Genomic DNA, 14,871 nt, shown 5'->3' with positions numbered 1-14,871 from the left:
TGAGTTTGGGCGCACCTGGGTGGCTCAGTGGGTTAAGCCTCTGCCTTCAGCTCAGATCATGATCTCAGGGTTCTGGGATCGAGTCCTACATCAGGCTTTCTGCTCGGTAGGGAGACTGCTTCCTCCTCCTCTCTCTCTCTCTGCTTGCCTCTGCCTACCTGTGATCTCTCTGTGTCAAAAATCTTTAAAAACAAACAAAAAAATATATTAAAAAAACAAAACAAAACACTGAGTCTGGGGAATAACTGAGAGGAAAAAGTCCTTATTAGCTAAAGTTGGTTTATAAGTTGGAAATGGATGGCCTAGACTTTTCCTATATATGTGGGATTGGGGCCAAGATCTGTGACAGAAGTTGCCTAGCTGGAGGGAAAATTTCTCTATAGGGTTTAAAAAATAATGATAACCAGGCAGGAGTCCAGCTTTCTAACTGATTACTGCAGAGCAGAGGTCGGCAAATCTGACCTACTCTCTGCTTCTGGAAGTAAAGGTGTTTGTTTTGTAAGTAGGCGCCATTCCCAGAGCGGATCCCAATGCGGGGCTTGAACTTGTGACCCTGAGATCAAGACCTGAGCTGAATCTGATTCTGGTGCTTAACTGACTGAACCACCCAGGCGCCTTGAAATAAGAGTTTTACTGAAACACAACCTGCACTGTGTCAGTGGCAGAACTGAATAGTTGCTACACAGACTATGATTTTTCAAACACTAAAATACTTTCTGGCCTTTTAGAAAAAAAGTTTCAGCAGATGAAATCTACCTATACACTCAGAACTTCAACAAACTTTTTAGTACTTTGCTCTAAAACCTGAATGGACACTTAGGTATCACCAGACACATAGAGAAAGACAGACTTCATCATGACGGGGAATACAAGGTAAGTGGGCAAAATAATAGAACGGATTATGTAGGAAATAGATGTGGCTTATTTATTTTTACGTAATCTCTACACCCAATGTGGGGCTCTACAGACGAGTCAGCTAGGCACCCCTCAAAGAAATCTTTCTTTAAAACAAGTTGGGAAACTCCATGAGAGAGGAAACTCTATTCTTACATTTCTGTGAGGTTGTTTCTGTTAATAAAGATTTTTATTTCTGATTGGTGAATGTCAAGAGTTAACATCGATTCCCATGTTTAAAATGAGTGCAGTCTAGGAGTTAAAAACCAAGTGAAGGGCCACCTGGCTTGCCTAGTCAGTGGAGCGTGTGACTTGTGATTCTTGGAGTTCTCAGTTTGAGTCCCACATTGGATGTAGAGATTACTTAAGAAAATAAAACCTTGGGACCCCTGGGTGGATCAGCCATTAAGCATCTGTCTTCAGCTCAGGTCACATCCCAGAGTCCTGAGATCGAGTCCCACAAGAGGCTCCTTGCTCACTGGGAAGCCTCCTTCTCCCTCTGCTTCCCCCCAACTTGGACTGTCTCAAATAAAATCTTAAAAAAGAAAAAAAAAAAAAACTTAAAAAACAAAACAAAACAATGAGGGGTGCCTGGGTGGCTCAGTAGGTTAAGCCTCTACCTTCAGCTCAGGTCATGATCCCAAGGTCCTGCGCTCAAGCCTTGGTTCGGGCTCCCTGCGCAGTGGGAAGCCTGTATTCCCTCTTCTACTCCCCCTACTTGTGGTCCTGCTCTTGCTGTTTCTCTCTGACAAATAAATAAATAAATCTTTAAAAACAAACAAACAAAAAGAGTATATTTGTGGGGCACCTGGCTGCCTCTCAGTCAGAAGAGCACGAGACTATCGATCTTGGGGCCATGAGTCTGAGACCCCTGTTGGGGGGAGAGATTACTAAAACAAAACAAAACCGAAACCAAGCAGGTGTGTTTGTGACTTCATTCTCTCTGTCCCTGTTCTTAGTGCTTTTGAGTGATGGACAGCAATGTCTCCTTCAGGAGGCTGAGCAGATTAAGTATTTACCTTGTAAAACCCCACATGACAGATGGACCGCAAGGTGTAGATTTGGGGCGCATGGCGGCAAGCCCGCTGTGGCTGCAGGTCCAGGCTATGGTTTGTTCTCTACTCCGGCTCTACTGACAATAAAGCTGTTAATTTTACCTCCATCTTTCAGAGACCAGTTTATAATTCTAACCAGAATTTGAAGAAGTGAGCAAAGTGATTTATCAGCCTCCTTAAATCTGAACATACGATGCCTTAGCTGTGACTTGAGCTCAAGGCCTCCAAATGCCAAGTGAGAAATCTACTTTTTAATCTGACAGATATAAGGAGATATTGCATCCATAAAGTAAGAATAAGTTAACTGTAAAGAGGAACAATCAGAGAACAAGAAGAAGCTGAAATTTAAAATACGGCTGAAATAAAAAACGTAATGGAAGAGTTAAAGCTGAAAAGCTCTCAAAGACGGAGCCAAGAGACACGGCTCGCCCCACCACAGGGGGGCACAAAACAACTGAGAAGCGCGTCTGAGTGGCGCAGTCGGCGCGGCCAACTCTTGATATCTGCTTGGGTCATGATCTCAAGGTTGCGAGATGGAGCCCTGCGTCGGGCTCTGTAAGGAATCCGAGATTTTTCTCTCTCCCTCTGCCCCTCCTCCTGCTCTCGGGCTTCAATAAATAAAGAAATTAAATAAAATCTTAACATCAACAACAACTGAGAAAATCAGTCCAGGAAGATTACGTGACTAATAACAGAAACTGCAGAGAGACCAAAGAAACTAAAGAGGGGCCGGGAGGGGCGCCTGGCTGGCCCGGTGGGTAGAGCATTAATTCTTAATTAATTAATTCTTAATTAATTCATATTAATTCTTGATCTCTTGATCTTAGAGTCTTAGGTTCAAGCCCCATGCTGAGCATCCAGCCTGCTTGAAAAAAAAACAAAAAGAAAAAAAAAAAAGAAAACTTAGAAAGAAATTAGAAAAAATCTCCATAGCTAAGGACACAGATTAAAAGATTAAAAGTCTGTATGTACCCCGCAAAATGAATTTTAAAGAGATCCATTAAGGGACATCATAGTGAAATTTCAAAATATGGGAAATACATAAAATATCCTTAAAAGCTTCTAGAGAGGGACAACACAAGTTGTATACAAAGGAACAATAGTATGGTATCACCTGTCTTAATGGCAACAGCACAGGCTAGATGATGATGAAAAGATTTTCAAAGGGAAAATTTTCAATTCAGAATTCTAGACCCAGCTATCAATCAATTACAAGGTGAGAACAAAGACATTTTCAGACACCTAATGACTCAGCAAGTTTGTCCCATTGTGTCCATTTTTAGGGAGCTATGGCAGGCTATGCTCAAGCAAACAGAACATTTTTAGGCAAAAAGGAAGAAGGCATGGATTCCAGACACAGGTTCTGAATCCAACCAAAACAGGGGAAGGGGGACGCCTGGGTGGCTCAGTTGGTTAAGCAGCTGCCTTAGGCTCAGGTCATGATCCCAGCGTCCTGGGATCGAGTCCCATATCGCGCTCCTTGCTCCGCAGGGAGCCTGCTTCTCCGTCTGACTCTGCCTGCCACTCTGTCTGCCTGTGCTCGCTCTCGCTCACTCTCTCTGACAAATAAATAATATCTTTAAAAAAAAAACAAAAACAAAAAACAGGGGAAGGAAGAGTCTGGTACAATAACTTTGCCGCAGTCCTGGAAAATCGGTCCATACTGATGGGAAACGTCAGGATAGCTAGAGGAGGACTTTCTTGACGGAGGAACAGGGCTGGGGAGTAGGAGGCAGGGTGGGGAGGAGACACAAATGAATGATACAACAGAGCATACAAAGAGTTACAGAGTACTGCGTGGAACTTCTGTGAGTGAAAAGCAAAGCAGTTTCACTGAAGGGAACTGAGTATACAAGAAAGGAAACATTCGTCTAGTACACTAAATGCGCGCTCTGACTGAACAATATTTACATAGTTTTCTATTGCATAAACTCTGATTAAATATAGTGATATCCATATTGGGAGAAGAGGGGAAGAGCATAAGAACTATGTCCTCACCTTTCATAAAAAAGTTAATAGGTCATAAGATAATACATAGTCCAGAATTAATAAATTGTAATAGTATATTCTTTAGAAATATAACTATGCAAAGAAAGAGCTAAAAGAGTTCAAAGTGATTGCCTTTATGAACAAGGGATTATTTAAATTAGAAAAATCAAACCAGTAAATAATAGAAACTGTATTATTGCATTAAAAGCCTACCTCTTTGTAAAATTTATATCTTGGGATTGCTTTGTATAAAAGGCAGGATTCTAAAGATTCAAGCTATGCAAAAGTCTACCAACACGTCTTTTCCCCTTTTTGAATAATGTCACATCTTCTGATTCCTTTCCTTGCTTCAAATCATGGTTATTCCTCATGGTCTGTCCTCCAGATGAATCCCGTATAAGTCATGTTCTCTTCTGCGTGGTACCAACCCAGGAAGGCTGGTCTCACTGCGTGTAAGGAAATTCACACCTGTTCTCTCCTTATCACAATTTAAACAATATCCAACCAAAGCTCTGTGACCGATGTAATTATCGTAAAGTTTTACAAATGAGGCCACTTCTCTCCTCCCGCCGCCCCCACTCGGGTTATTGTTGTCTTTCACATGGACCTTATGGCCTCCTCTAGCACTGTGTACATTGTAGACAGTGAGCTTTTATTATTTTTTTAAAAAAAGATTTTATTTATTTATTTGTTTGACAGACAGAGATCACAAGTAGGCAGAGAGGCAGGCAGAGAGAGAGGAGGAAGCAGGCTCCCTGCCGAGCAGAGAGCCCGATGCGGGGCTCGATCCCTGGACTCCAGGATCATGACCTGAGCCTAAGGCAGAGGCTTTAAAACCCACTGAGCCACGTAGGCGCACTGACGTGAGCTTTTAAAAACGCAACTCTGGGGGTGCCTGGGTGGCTCAGTGGGTTAAAGCCTCTGCCTTTGGCTCGGGTCATGATCTCAGGGTCCTGGGATTGAGTCCCGCATTGGGCTCTCTGCTCAGCAGAGAGCCTGCTTCCTCCTCTCTCTCTGCCTGCCTCTCTGCCTACTTTAAACAAAACAAAACAAACCAAACAAAAAACGCAACTCTGATTTCACAGAAGCAAATCCCTATTCTACTCCCACCTTCTTCATTTCTTTAATGGCTTCCATTTGCTTTCAGGACGTCTTTAAGAAGGTTTGGTCAGCAAAAGCATGATTGGGCCCACCTACATCATCAGCTTTGCTCTGCTGTCTTGCTCTCTGCCATCCCTGGGAACCATGAAGCTTCACAGGCTGTGCCTCAATTGGGGATTCCCCTTGCTTCCCTTCCTCCATCTATTTTTTTGCCCTAGAGTTCAGACCTCAACCATCATGTCCCTAAAGGAATGAACTGCTGGGAGGAATCAAAAGTCATTTCCCATTTCTTTCTTTCTATTTTTTTTTTTAAAGAGTTGATTTATTCATTTGGCAGAGAGAGAGAGAGAGATCACAAATAGGCAGAGAGGCAGGCAGAGAGAGAAGGGAAGCAGGCTCCCTGCTGAAGAGAGAGTCCGATGTGGGGCTCGATCCCAGGACCCTGGGATCATGCCCTGAGCCGAAGGCAGAGGCTTTAACCCACTGAGCCACCCAGACGCCCCTCATTTCCCATTTCTTAATGGCTCAACCAACATTAGCTGGTGTGTGTTACAGCTATTGCATGTCAGGCTTTATCTGAGGACTAATCAGTTTCACTGGGAGAAGACAGCCTTTCTCACCCCCCGCAGCCCTCCAGACTACTTCAGTGCTACACACCAGCGTGGATTTTGTTACTTTTCCTCTCAGGCACTCACTTCAGTTGTTACTTACTAACTATGTAGTTGGGTACTTTGGGGTTCATTTCCCAACTCTCTCACCGGAACACAGACTTCTTGCCCCGGGGCCAGCACAGTCATCGCTTGCGGTAAACACTCAGCACAGACTTGCCGAGTGATTAAATTTGCAGAAACTAATAGTAACCAGTGTCAGTACCAAGTCAGCCCCAAGACAAATTGTTAGTATGACAGGAAAGAAGGATTCAATGTTTTAGGTTCTTAAAGATTTCACTTACTTGTCAGAGAGCGAGCGAGCACAAGCAGGGGAGTGGCGGGCAGAGGGAGAAGCGGCTCCCCGCTGAGCAGGGAGCCCGATGTGGGGCTCGATCCCAAGACCCTGGATTCACTACCTGAGCCGAAGGCAGCCACTTCACTGACTGAGCCACCCAGGCGTCCCAGGGTCCAGTGTCGTAAGCGCGGGAGAGGAGCGCGGAATGCAGCTTTCTTGACCTCCCCAGTGCCAACACCGCCGCTCCGCCGGACTAATCCATTCCGTGGTCGCACACTTACACCTCATTTCCAGAACCACTCCACCTCAGAAACCCCACACGTTCCTTCCTCTGACTTGTCGCCCCTTTATTCCATGCCGGCCGCTGCCGTTGCACTTGCTTTTCCACTTCGCGGAGGCCTCCGAACCGTGGTCCTTCCCTGGTCTCTCCGGCTAGCGCAGCGACGCGCCCCTCCCCCAGCTGCCGGGCCCGGCGCGGGGACGCCCTGCTCCGCGGCGCCCGGGCCCTGCTGGACAGAAATGACCCGAGCGTGCGTTTGGGCATCATCACGGTTCCCCCCGGTGTAGCCAGTGAGGGGTACTTCTGACCCACAAACCCGAGTGTTTCATACCTAGTTCAAGCCCAACCGAACTCTTACATGCGGCGTGGCGGGCCGCCGTCACCCGGCTTCCCCGCTCAGCATTTCCGTCCGCTGCCGGCCTTTCCCGCCTGGCCTCACTCCCCGACAGAGTCCCATTCGCTTCTCATTCGCACTCACGCATTTCTCACTGTGACTGGCTTTGCTCTCGTTCGTTCTGAAACTACTCTCCCTCAAGGGCACCCTTTACATTCCGAAAGGCAGGAGCAGTAGCTTTTCGCGCTGCATTTCACGTGCTGCTTTGTCCTGCTTGAAACTCTCTAACTGCTGGTTCCTGGATTCTTCCCAGCCTTCTCTAAGCATTTCTTCTGTCTCCTCCACAAACTCACTGTCCTCCTGCTGCATCTTAAACGTTTCTAAGTCTCCAAGGTCCGTGCTTCGGCTCTGTGCTGCTCACTCAACAGCTGACATGCTGAGGAGTCCCAACTGTGGCCTCAGCCCAAAGCCTCCCACGGAAGGTGTCCTACTCCCACCGTCTGGACATCCCCGAACATCCCAGAGAGCCTCACCTCCACGTGATTAACCCTAGTGGACAGGAGCAGAGAAGCGGAATAGCTGTCCTTGATGCCTCTCGTCTTCCGTGACCTCATTCAGCCAACAGTCAAGTCCTGCGCTTTTTTTTTTTTTTTTTTAGATTTTATTTATTTATTTGACAGAGAGAAAACACAAGTAGATGGAGAGGCAGGCAGAGAGAGAGAGAGAGGGAAGCAGGCTCCCCGCTGAGCAGAGAGCCCGATGCGGGACTCGATCCCAGGACCCTGAGATCATGACCCGAGCCGAAGGCAGCGGCTCAACCCACTGAGCCACCCAGGCGCCCCAAGTCCTGCTCTTTTTATTTCCTAAATACATCCACCGCCTCTCTGATCTTCCAGCCCCCATCACCCTCCTCATTCAGGGTCTCCCCATCTCTGAGACAACCGCATCAGTCTTCTCTTCTTGACGCCCACAAATCTAGCCGTCCATGTAGGAGCCAGAGTGAGCTTTCACAACTCCTTGCTTGAAGTACTTCCAATGCCTACATGGTAAGATTTCAGTCCAGAAAGTGTAATACTTCGCCCTTTCTATATAGCTTCAACTTTTGATGTTGTACTCCTCATACCCACAGTGCTATCCACACTTTCAGAATTCCATCCCCATGTCCCTGCTATACCATTCTGATGATCCAAATATGCACAAAAGATAATTATGGATTTAAAAAAAAAGCGATCTCTTCTCAACATGAGGCTCAAACTCATGACCCTGAGATCAAGAGTCATATGCTTTAACTTCTGACTGAGCCAGCCAAGTGCCCCAATTATGGATTTCTTTAAATAAGCTCCTGCAGAATATGCTAAGTGATTTTTTTTTAAAGATTTTATTTATTTATTTGTCAGAGAGAGAGAGAGAGAGAATGAGAGCGAGCACAGGCAGACAGAGTGGCAGGCAGAGTCAGAGCGAGAAGCAGGCTCCCTGCGGAGCAAGGAGCCCGACGTGGGACTCCATCCCAGGACGCTGGGATCATGACCTGAGCCGAAGGCAGCTGCTTAACCAACTGAGCCACCCAGGAATCCCCATGCTAAGTGATTTTATTTGCCAAACTTAGTATTACACTTATTTCTGTAACACATGGCTTCAGACTGTGTTCTGAATTCAAAGTTAATACTCTTTTTGCCAATTCAATTGGCAATTCAATTGTCTTCTACATCAGCCCAGGTAATACAGGTAACTAAAATAAAAACAGAACACATAGAAAGCCACATTTTACCTTCTCTATTTATCTCATAGGATGGTAGGCATCTCAAAATCGGAGACTATAAAGGGGATCTTTTGAAAATGTATAAAAAAAATCCACATTTAGTCATTGTCTACATTCAGCTCTTACAGGTGACTGAATGAGGGCTTTCCAGATGAATCTTCTTTGTAAGAACAACTCATCTGGGAGGGAAGAACCCTGAGGATTGCTCTTGGTACTAAGTAGGTATGTACAGGTGACCCTTTGCACAATGCAGAGTTTGAGACACTGACCCCCCTACCCTCCACCCAGTTGTGTGCAAAGTTTGACTCAAAAACTTAGCTATTAATAGCCTACAGTTGACCAGAACCCCATTACTGGTAACCCTACTGTTCAATTAGCACGTTTTTGTGTTATATGTATTTTATACTGTATTCTTACAATAACGCTAGGGGGAGAAATATTAAGATTACAAGGACCATACAGTGAAGTCTCTGCATATTAAGAGGACTGCAAAGTTCAAACCTGTGTGTTCAAGGGTCAACTATAGCTTGTTGATACCGGTTCACCTTTTTGAGCCTCAATTTCTCTTCACCTATAGATTTCAAGGCAGATCACACAGGTTAATGGGATGGGAGTGACCATGTATCCCTCAAAATTGTACACACAATTCTCTCAATTTCCTAAGTAGAGATTTCATGGTTCTCATTAGATAGTTAGAGATTCGTGAATTCCAAAGTGATGAAGGACACCTGGGTGGCTCAGTGGGTTAAAGCCTCTGTCTTCAGCTTGGGTCATGATTCCTGGGTTCTGGGATGGAGCCCCGCATCGGGCTCTCTGCTCAGTGGGGAGCCTGCCTCCCTTGCCCCCTGCCTGCCTGCCTATTTGTGATCTCTGTCTGTCAAATAAATAAATAAAATATTTTTTTTAAAAAGTGATTTCTCAGATCCTGCATATTGTATGATTCTGTCTTTTAAAATTATGGGATATAGGGATCTACTATCGATTTGGGCTTTATATGACAACCTTAGATTATAATTACTTTTTCCTGTTGTCCTATGCTATAAAGCTAGTAAGGTTAGGCCTAAATTACAATTCTAGGCAAGTTATGAAGACAAATTTACACTGCCGTTTATTGCAGAGAAAAAAGGGTGAAGCCAGTAGTACTAGATGACAAAGTAGCACAAAGTAACTTTTAATTTCTAAAGTTCTAAATGACTGAGATTAAGGACTGAAAAATGTAATAAGATAATAAAATGTAAAAATACATTTATGTATTTTTCTATGTATGTAAAAATACATAGAGCCAAAATTACATTCAGCAAAAACTGCAATGCCTATAAACTATATAATAAAAAAATAATCACAATATATCATCCACTTATTTCAAGCAGTAGATAGCAATATTTCTGACTAACATGAGAACTTGAATCATAGGGCAGGCTATTTAGGCTTCTTTTCCCTTCAGTTCATCTGTAGTTGTCTCTTGGCATTGGCTAACTAAAATTCAAAGGATTAAAGGCTTATCACCATCTTTCTTAAAACTGGACCGACCCCCTTACTTCATTCTATTATGGCAGCCCTGTTGGAGTTATGCAGGCTTAACAATCAATACTTTTGAATTTGGAAGAGACAATGTCTCTCAAACCCATAATAAATTCACATAAAAAGGATTACAAACCAAAAAATAACTTGTTTCTCTATTTAGAATCAACTATTTCTTTAAGAATCTAAGGACAAATTAATCAGTCTCTTCCTAAAAAATTTGTAAAGAATAAAAGTCAGATGGAAGAAATCTATAGATTAAGACCTAAAAGACATTTTTAGAAGATTGAAAATTTGAACACTAACTGGATATTTGGTGTTAAGAAGTATTAATATTTAAAGATTAAATGATGTATCTGGGAAGTTTCAGAAAAATATGGAGAGTATATGGAGAACAGCTGATGAAAGCTTGGTCAGAAATTCAGAATGACTGAAACTAAGAGGTGGGTATGTTGTGATTCTCTAACAAAAAAATTAAAATTATTAAAAAAAATACTGATGATGAGTGGGGTGCCTGTGTGGCTCAGTGGGTTAAGCCTCTGCCTTCTGCTCAGGTCATTGTGTCAGGGTCCTGGGATCTTACCTCCATCAGCTCTCTGCTCAGCAGGGAGCCTGCTTCTTCCTCTCTCTGCCTACTTGTGATCTCTGTCAAGTAATAAAAATCTTAAAAAAAAATATTGATAAGAAAAAAATTGTGTGCATACTGCATCACTGTGAACGACACCAGACACAAGTGGTCTCATCAAAGAAGGGTGAGTCGGTGGTATTCACTCAATTATCACACAAAATACACAAGGATTCTATGACCACTTGGTCAATAAACGGTGCAAACTGGAATCTGTTGGTCAGTGACCTGTCATACCAAGTTTACGTTCAACTGTTTCTTAGAACCAATAGGACGAGGAAGGAGTGCATTTAGGAAAATCATAAATATAAAAATAATTACATCAACTTGTTTAAGTAATGAATAATGTGCTTCCTATGACAAAAATTAGCCAAGGAGTTAAACAAAACTAAAAGTTTTAAAACGAGCAAGAAAAGACCAAAAGTTTAAACAAGGATTTTTGTAGAGCAAAATCTATCAAGTGCTTGAAATTACATGATCATTTTAAGTGAATGGTCAAATGGGTTTTATATTTGCAAAAGTAACCTTATTCTAGTTTACATCAGTATTTTGGAGATGCAGACCGCCTGGGGGCCACGCTAGTGACCAGGATGAACTATGTGCAACCAAAAGTGGTGCGTGTAGTGAGAGAACCATGGACCTCCCTGGTTAAATTCACTTTCTAAATGACTATATGAGAACTCTGCTCACTGCTCATGAAATCCACATTGGACAGAAAAGGTAGACTTACCTGTCTTCATGCATTACAGTCGTCCATAATTGCCTGTGTGCTTCAGTTACCTGCTAACATTTCAAATATTCAACATATCAACAAAGTAATCTACATATTACTTTTTTTTTAAAGTTCAGAATTTCTTCTATTAGAGTTTACTAAATTGTTTTCTGCATATGTATTTTGGTATGGTAATTTTAAAAATTAAAAAAAAATTTAAATGGGTAATTTAAAAAATTACCCATTCTTTTTCAAAATCAGTAAAAAACAATTTAAATAAGAAAATACAAAAATTTCAAATTCATCTACTAAAAGGTTAAGAGGTATTTGGCAGTTTTTTTTAAATCAAATATAACATCTTTTCAATACAAGTCAGTAAAATATGACTTGGCATATTACAGTATCAACAAACTATAGATTAAGAATGAACTTTGTGGGCCCCTGGGTGGCTCAGTGGGTTAAGCTGCTGCCTTCGGCTCAGGTCATGATCTCAGGGTCGTGGGATCGCGCCCCGCATCAGGCTCTCTGCTCAGCAGGGAGCCTGCTTCCTTCTCTCTCTCTCTCTCTCTACCTGCCTCGCTGCCTACTTGTGATCTCTGTCAAATAAATAAATAAAATCTTAAAAAAAAAAAAAAAAGAATGAACTTTGCAAATCCTTAATATATTTGAAAAGTTTTGTTGTAGATTTGTAGATTTGACTGTCAAGGCCTTAACTTATTTTACTGTTAAGAGCTAAAAAAATTTGTATCTGAGAAATCTACTTTTTGAAAACTTTGGTTTGTATATTTTAAGTGTTAAGGCTTACAAGTTACACCAACATTTGGCTTATATTGATAGCTGAAATACTGGAGCTTAGAAAATATGGGAAATTCCTAAACACAGCAATTCATGAGCCAACGAAAAGTCTTAACTACTGTGTACCTCCCCTGAAGCACACTCTAAGTAGGACCCCCAAGTATTTACATACACACTAAGTATCCTTTAGGATCTGGTTTACTTTCAATAAGGACCATTTCCTTTAATGCTTGATGTTCAATTAGCCAGAACAGTGAGACAATTATTCCAACTTCAAATTCATTTATAAGGAAATTGCTGAATCTGAGACTCAGTTTTCCTTATCTACAAAATGGGGATAACATATTTAATTAGCAGAGTTTTTCTAAGAATTAAATAGCACGCATGATTGATTGTCAGGCTCACAGCATTCAAAATTGGCTTTTTTTTTTTTTTTTTTAAACCACATCTTTATTCTTTAGTATTCTACAGGCTGGACTTTATATTCTTATATTTTTTCTAACTATTAGTCTTTTACTCTTTTTGGTCAATCACTGTTATTTTCATAAGCTACCTCAAGTCTTTTGCTGATTAAGCATATCCCAAGGGGGGAAAACCCAATTTAGTTTAGTTCTACAGAGTTCACAATAAAAAGGAAGCGGAAACAGGCAACTAAGCAGAAAAAAGAAGAGTGGGAAAACATTTCCTTCAAGAAAATGTTCTGAAAGAATTCCACATAGGAAATAGATCCTGAAAAGTTATTTTCATTGTGGTTTAATAGGTGTTGACAAAAAGGTATTTTGTGGCAATGTCACTCTTCCTCACAAATTGAGTATTTTCATTTATTGGCCAATTTCATAAAACTTAACATTCTAAAGAGGTTAACTTTTAAAAACGAACTTAAAAATAAGTACACATTGTTTAAAGACTTAAATTTCAAACAGACCTTCTCCCCTATAATTTTAGGCATTACTATTTCTGAGCATCAACTAAGCAGATCAAATGATTAAATACCCAACTCTCCCCATTTGTAGTAACAAACCGCTCCCCAAAGAGGTATAAAATGTTTAGAATAGAAAATGAATAAACATCTCAACTAGTAAAATTACTCCTTTTTCTGCATTAAAAAATAACTTGTGAAAAATGCAATGTAATTACGAAGTGTCATACTCAATTCTATCTCTAAAATAATACACGGCATAATTTTAACTAAGAGAAATGCTAGCTTCCCAAAATAGCATGATTGTTACCTTTTCCCGAGGTTTAAAAAATAAATATTACCATCATGACATCACTAGAAAGAAATTGAAGCATACAAGGAATAAACTATAGTTTCTTTTTATATCAAAATGTACTCTTGAAAATGTGTTTGGCACAGTGCTAAATCATATATAGTTAATACTAAATATTGCAGGATACAATAAAACCCTGGAGTTAATTGTTTACACCCTCTTATGGGAATGAAAATAATAGATACCAATTATTCAGAAGTCAGCCTATACAAACTGTATAAACAATACTTTATGTTTTGCTTTGAAAACCAGTGATATAATAAATTTTACATAAAAGACTGCAAAATAATATAAATGGATTTAAACAGATCTTTACAATAAGAAATTCAAATGGAAACAGACAAGTAACAAAGAGAAGTAAAAAAATTTATTGCAGTATTCGCTCCACCAGATTGCCTGGGGATCCCTTTTCTTGTACTGTTTTCAGGGTGACCTAATACATCAAAATCTACATTTACAAAAACTCCTTCTGCAGATAGGTCATAGATACTGCATGCTTTTTTTTTTTTTTTTTCAACAGAATAAATTATATATCCAGGAGATTCTGCCATTTTACAGCCTGGAAAAAACAATGCTTCCCTGGAAACTGGGCTAAGCTAAAGAAAGCCATCCGCTGCTAGGTTAAACTCCAAGAACACTTTATTAAGAACATTAACAGACTAATTTCCAACATTCACTTGTTTATTTTTTAAACAGAAAGTTTTTTTTTCCAAGATATAAACAATTTTTGTTAAACTATAATACAGTGGGAGTAAAAATGAACTGAGAATCTGTTTCTGCTGCACAACAGCGAAGGGAGCTCCCACACAAATGTTTGCCCAACATTTCCTTCTTTTGTTCCTGCATCCCAGGTTCCATTCTTACTCTTCATAAAACTGATTTTTTTTTTTTTTGCCAGAATGTTGATATTTCAAGTTTTTCTGCCTTTTAAAAAAATTCCTGTAAATTTGGCTGCATGTACAAATTCATTAGCTGGAAGTCCCATCCTTGGCGGCATACAGGGATCGTAAAGTCTGAACAACTTTATTAGTCAGCTTATTAGCACTCGTTAGAGCAATTTTTTTGTAAATAATGTCTGACTCTTTAATAGTGTCTACCCAAGGCACCAGTTTGCGGCCATCACGGCGCTTAGCCTCAGTCCAGGAGCCACTGTAGGAGCCTGCCATCCACTGAACACTGAAGCCACTGCTGGTTTTCTGTACTACTCTTGCAATTTGTGGTCGATCTTTGTACTTTGGACAGCAAATAGCGATGACATCCATGACGTCAACACTTTCATTCATCTGTGCTGCCAACTCCGTAGAGTCTGAATTTCGTTTTGACCTTCTCAATGACTAAAACATTGGGAGGGGGGGAAAAAAGACGAAGTGTTACACAAAAGAATTTTAGTGAAATTTTTGTTTTTATTGCTTTTAATCCCTTGACGCCGGGAGTTGGGATTTCCCAGCACACTTCCATTGCCGGCAATGAGACGCACCGTGACCGCCAGCGCCAAGGGGTTAACATATACTTGTAAAACCATATAACTCTTAATTTGTACCCGTGTCTTTACTCTTATTGATATATAAAATTATATATACATATGAACCA

At 41.1% G+C, this 14,871-nt stretch overlaps 1 protein-coding gene across 2 annotated transcripts in view; it reads right to left on the bottom strand.

Moving 5' to 3' along the window:
* Positions 1–13,311: 13,311 nt before the first annotated feature.
* Positions 13,312–14,871, bottom strand: part of NIPBL (NIPBL cohesin loading factor) — a 205,563-nt gene continuing 204,003 nt past the window's right edge. The window contains exon 47 of one of the 2 annotated variants that reach the window (XM_059417012.1): positions 13,312–14,615. In XM_059417012.1, the coding sequence (XP_059272995.1) occupies positions 14,250–14,615 (366 nt within the window). In that variant the 3' untranslated portion in view covers positions 13,312–14,249. The remainder of the gene's footprint in view (positions 14,616–14,871) is intronic. The other variant, XM_059417013.1, reaches the window with a different exon arrangement.

This window comes from Mustela nigripes, chromosome 12 (genome assembly GCF_022355385.1).
Source record: "Mustela nigripes isolate SB6536 chromosome 12, MUSNIG.SB6536, whole genome shotgun sequence".
Classification (NCBI taxonomy): Eukaryota; Metazoa; Chordata; class Mammalia; order Carnivora; family Mustelidae; genus Mustela; species Mustela nigripes.
This window is presented reverse-complemented; position numbering and strand designations above follow the sequence as displayed.